Below are 6,000 nucleotides of genomic sequence, written 5' to 3'. Positions count from 1 at the left end.
GATTTATTATTTTCAAAGTAAGGGGGTGCGGTACTATTACTTTTGGGGAATATGGACACAGGTCAGTAGTTCTGAAACTCAGTCCTCAGGACCACACACAGTTTACTTCGGTAGGCTAGTGGAATCAACCTTAATTAAGAATTTGAATGCTTTTGGCTCAAATTCTGATTAGTTTCATTTTAAACATTAAAATTTTGCTTGAGTTTCCAGGCTGTATCCTTTGAGGTAGCACAAATTAAAGCGTTTGTTCTGGGCTTTTCCATGAGAAAACTCCAAAGGCTGGTGACAGCAGTAATTCAGACTCCGCAGCTGTTCAAATTTATTCAAATTCATGTTATTGATTCCTACCTAGCTCTTGATTTCCTACCTTTGGGTGCTCACTGTCCACAAACTGGAATTTTAATAGTTTTGCAATAGCTTTATTCCAAACCATTTTTCTTCTCTCGAATTTCCAGAGACATGGAATCCAAAAACGCTCTTCACTTAACCACTCAAGCATAGTTAGATGTTGTAATCTTCTGTCCTATCCTGTATGGAGGTGGTGTGATTTTTATACCTGGTCTTGCTGCCCAAGAGGCCATTTTGGACGTGAAAGCTATAGTATGAAAGGAATTCCTTTTGAGGAATTGATTTAAAGTTGTTTCAGTTGGTAATTCAAGACATTATGGAAAGACAATTTCTTAAATTCTTTAATATAAAAATGTCCATCTTCTCATGCCTTCCAGGGAGCCTATATTTTTGGGAGCTCACTTTCTTACAGTTGTTGAATAGTGTGTGGTGTGTGTCCAAAATCTTATTTGGTTGCTATAAACAACTCAATTTTTTATTAAATTATAATAAAATGTCTGCACGCCCCCTTGCAAATCTTAACATTTTAAGCCAGACGTGGGGTGGTGTTGTCATGAGTCCACTCCACATGGTTATCTTTCCTTATTTTAGGTTTGTCAGGCTTTTGGTCTACACGATCTGTATTTGTACATGTCCTACAGAAATGTTGTGATTTATAGCATTTACAAATGTATGTTATTTAAAGTTTAAGAAGAAAGTATGGCCTACAAAAAAGCCCAGGAGTGCCTTTTTTTTTCATTACGTTTTTTTTTTTTTACAGATAATTTTTGTATCCAGTGTTTGGTTTAGAACGAAATAGTCTTCCATAAATAAAAAAAATACAAGTTTATTCCCCAAACTGAATACATTATATGCTTATACACACACTACACCTCCCCATGTTTACAATATGTACATACTTTGTTTTATTTTGTATTCCTTTAGAATGCACATTATATGTTATCTACAAAGTTATCCATAAGAATACAGGGCTACCCTTTTAGAGAACCAAACATTTTTGTTATAAAATGTTTTTGTGTTTTTTTTTTTTAAATTGTAGGTAGATAACTGATCCAAGCTAAAACCAGCCTTGGTGTTTTTCAAGAAATGCTATTAAACTAGTGTAGCAGACATCTGCAGTTAACAGGTTTTAGGTTAGATCTTGCTGTAACAATTTATCAGCTGAATAATAACTACTTCTCAAAATAACAGTATTCAAAATTCAACTTAGTGTTCACTCTAGTTGCAGGTTTCTGATCAGAGAAAATAATATTTTAGATATGATGTATCAACTACAGCTACTGTCATGATACCTCATGTTCTAAAAAGGTTACCCTTTAATATGTAAGCATGACCACTCTTTAACCTACAGTGAACATGATCTTTGAACAAGTCAAACAAAGATTTAGAAGCCCCATAACCGATTGTCAGCTTATTCTAGCACATGGAAAGCGAAGTGCTTTACTCAACTCAAAAGGTAATTCTTAATCCCAAACTATGAAATGCTTGATCAAAGCCACCATGTACATGATCTCTGTAATATGAAATCTCATGCTCATGGATAGGAACCTAGCATGGCTTCCAACTTAAGACCAAACCAGTTTTGGAAAGGTAAACTATTCTAATTCACTGAGCTAAATTGAAAAGCTCAAGTTTCGAACTAAAAACTCATCTCAACACACAAAGACGTGTCCGTGCCAATGCATTCAGACCATATACTAGAATTATCAGTTGTGCAGATTGCAAAAAATGTTTATATAATCTAGTGAAGTGGAGTGCCCTCTTGTAAGATTCCTCTGGCCAAGCCTATCCAGACTATTACTGCTCCTTCAGATCACAAGGCTTTCCAGTCAATGGGTTCTTTCCCCAAGTTTTGTAGAAAAGAGTTTGTTTTAGAGAAATGACGACAGCCAAAATATCCTCTATGTGCAGAGAGAGGGGAAGGATGAACAGCTTGCAGGACATGATGACGTTTCTGCAAGGGGAAAAACAAAACCATTTTATGAGGAAGTTTTTTTTTTTTTTTTACATTATAAATCTTTATTCAAAATTTTTTCAATACACAGTGCATCATTTTCTTTTGTATAATGTATAGCTTCTTATTTTTTACATATTCTAAGCCATTTTCAAAAACATATACCGTATTTTCTGCACTATAAGGCGCACCGGATTATAAGGCGCAGTTTCAGTTATGGGGTACATTTCTGTACTTGACCCATACATAAGGCGCACCGGATTATAAGGCGCACCGTATTATAAGGTGCATAATAAAACAGTAGAAAAGGTAACGGAGGCAAAACATCCAGTTAGATGGAACTTTATTCTCAAATTACAGTATGTATTTAGTTTGGTGCAACTTTATTCTACTACCGTAGTTATTTAAAATATTTTTTTTAACAATCTTCTCCCACAAAACTAGCAAACTCCTCATCTTCTTTAAGTTTAGTTCAACTTTACACTACTACTGTAGGTATTTAACAAGACACTCAAATTATTTATTTAACAATCTTCTCCCACAAAACCATCAAACTCCCCATCTTCTGTGTCAGAATTGAACAGCTGGGCAATTTCGCTGTCAAGCATGCCCTGTTCCCTGTCATCATTGTCGGAGTCAGTCTCGTTACCTGGTGGCTGTTCAGCAATGATGCCAGCTTTCCCGAAAGCTCGACAACAGTTAAGGCAGATACCTCAGCCCAGACATCCACGATCCATTCACATATGGTGGCGTAACTCGCCCGGCGCTGCCTCCCAGTGTTAGTGAAGGTATGTTCACCGTCTGTCATCCATCGCTCCCACGTCGCTCGCAACTTCACTTTAAACACCCTGTTTACACCAATGTCCAACGGTTGAAATTCTTTTGTTAGTCCTCCCGGAATGATGGCAAGATCCGTATTCATTTGCCTCACTTGGTTTTTCACAGCATCGGTGAGATGGGCGCGCATAAAGTCGCAGATCAACAGGGACGGTGATGCATGGAAAAAACCATCCGGTCTCTTTACATATACCTCTCTCAGCCACTCTGTCATTTTGTCCTTGTCCATCCAGCCCTTTTGATTGGCCTTAACAATGACTCCGGCAGGAAACTTTTCTTTGGGCAGCGTCTTCCTCTTAAAAATGACCATAGGTGGAAGCTTCTGTCCATTAGCGTGGCAACCAAGAACAACAGTGAAAGCCGACTTCTCATGCCCCGTGGTGCGTATCAATACTGTGCTGCTCCCCTTTTTATCCACAGTATGGTTCACAGGGATGTCAAAAGTGAGGGGGACCTCGTCCATGTTGGTGATGTGGTTGGGCTGGATCTTTTTGCCAGTAATCTTGTTACTGCAGTAGGCGCGGAAGATGGCCAGTTTTTCTTTGTAATCTGCTGGCAGTTGCTGCGCCATGGTAGTCCTTGTGCGGATGGAGAGATGACGCCTTTTCATAAAACGAAAGCACCAAGACGGACCTCCTTGAAAGTGTTCGATCTTCAGGTCTTGTGCTATCGTTGTTGCCTTCAGTCGAATGGTGACTGTAGAGACGCTTCTCCCGGCGGTTCTTTGTTCAATAATCCATTGCTCAAGTTGGTCTTCTAACTGTGGCCACCTCGCTTTGTTCCCTCGGAAACTCTGTTTTGTCTTCTTAACTTGAAGAAGTTCATTGTCTTGCTTCCTCCACTTACGAACCATAGATTCATTAATGTTGAATTCTTTCGCAGCTGCTCTGTTCCCATTTGCAACCGCGTAACTGATAGTCTGCAGTTTGAATTGTGCCTCGTAAGCATGTCTTTTCACTGGTGCCATTTCCTAGGATCTTCGGCGTGTACGTAAGGCCTCCGCCTGATTGACTGTCGGACCATTTCTGCTGACACTGTGTCAGCAGGAAATGCTCCGACAGTCAATCAAGCCTCCGCTTACCAAAGTTGCACACATAAGGCGCACCGGATTATAAGGCGCATGGCCTATTTTGAGGAAATTTTAATGCTTTTAGGTGCGCCTTATAGTCCGAAAAATACGGTAATTATATTAAGGAAACAAAAGACAATAATACAACAACCAAGACAAGACATTACAATAAATAATAATAAATAGGGAAAAGGGGTTGGGTGTTTAATTATCGTTATCTATTAGATCGTCTTTCATTAATTTTTATATTTAATCTTAATTTTGTTATCTACTCCACCTTACTTTGTTTAGCTATTATATTAATGGCAAATTATGAAAAGCTAACCATGGGTTCCAAATTGCCTTGAAGGGTGATGGGTTCTCCTCTACAATGCTAGAGAGGTATTCCATATGATATCACTTCTTTTATTGCGATTTTGGATGGGCTGGACTCCAGTTTCCAGTGAGCTGCTATTTTTATTTTAACCGCACTGGTCATAAACCAGATAAGTTTTTGTGCTGCTTTTGTGATCCCTGGTATATTCTTTGGGAGTATCATGAACTTAGGTTGAAATGGTATTTTAGCACCTGTAACATGTTGTATTAGGCTGTGAGTATACTTCCAGATCTCTAAAATTCGTGGACACTCCCAGAAAATATGTATCAGCGTGCCCCTTCCTCCACATTTCCGCCAGCAAAGATCTGTCGCGTCGGGATATATACGTGCTAATCTGCTGGGTGTCAGGTACCAACGTGAATATATTTTATAAGCGTTCTCTCTATAACGTATTGCTGGGGATAACGAGATCAAATTCTCTTTAATCCTGTCCCATGTCTCTGTCTCTAATTGCTTCCCAAGATCCGCTTCCCACGCTAATTCATGTGGCGAACGGGTCTTTTTTCCATAATTTAATAGTAACTGGTAGATTAATGAGATATAACCCCTAGCGTTAGCTCTCTTCTGACACAAACTTTCCACTTTAGTTTTAGCCCTTTCTTTGTTTACTGTTCGAGTTGATAAATATAAGCTTCGAATCTGTAAGTACTGGTAAAAGCAATTGTTTGGTATATCATATTTTGCTTGGAGATCTGTAAATAATAAGAAGTTTCCACCAAACTCTAGATCATTAGTAAATAATACATTTGTTTTTACCCAGTACTTCTCAAATTGTCTGTCTCTGCTGGACCTAAATTGTGGATTATCCCAAATGGGAGTCAGGATCGAGGGGGAAGAGATCAATTTATATCATTTACATACTTTATCCCACAAAGCCACTGTAAATGCAATTGTTGGGAAAGATCCTATATTTTTAGGTCTTTGATTTTTTGGTATCCATAACAAGGTTGATACGGAATAAAGATGGGATAGTTTGCCTCATATAGAAGATGATATTTTTTTGTTATATTAATTCCTAGATAGCTCAGTTGCCTCTTTTTCCAATTGAATGAAAAATCAGATGAGATGGTCTCCCTCATTTCAGCTGACATATGAAAGTCCAAAACTTCCGTTTTTTCCGTATTAATCTTGAAGTTTGAAATCATGTATTATCTCGAATAATTTTGTTAAGGATGACATCGGATCAGATATTGTGAGGAGTATATCATCCGCATACAATGCGGTTTTGTAAACCATATTCCCTATTTTTATTCCCCCAATCTCATGCTCGTTTCTAATGAGCGCGAAAATTAGGGGAGACAGGGGACAGCCCTGTCTAGTCCCGTTTTTTTATTGAGAAAGAGGGGGATTTAAATCCGTTCACTATGACCGAGGCCATCAGTGATTTATATAGAGATTGGACTCCAGTCAAAAAGC

The 6,000-nt window shown here is 38.5% G+C and overlaps 1 protein-coding gene across 1 annotated transcript in view; it reads right to left on the bottom strand.

Moving 5' to 3' along the window:
* Positions 1-1,158: 1,158 nt before the first annotated feature.
* UNG (uracil DNA glycosylase) overlaps positions 1,159-6,000 on the bottom strand; it is a 29,778-nt gene continuing 24,936 nt past the window's right edge. The window contains exon 7 of the mRNA XM_083145997.1: positions 1,159-2,302. Within this exon, the coding sequence (XP_083002123.1) occupies positions 2,162-2,302 (141 nt within the window). The 3' untranslated portion in view covers positions 1,159-2,161. The remainder of the gene's footprint in view (positions 2,303-6,000) is intronic.

This window comes from Crinia signifera, chromosome 1, assembly GCF_055691185.1.
Source record: "Crinia signifera chromosome 1, ASM5569118v1, whole genome shotgun sequence".
Taxonomy (NCBI): domain Eukaryota; kingdom Metazoa; phylum Chordata; class Amphibia; order Anura; family Myobatrachidae; genus Crinia; species Crinia signifera.
Note: the sequence above shows the minus strand (reverse complement) of the source record. Positions and strands in the feature narration are given on the sequence as shown.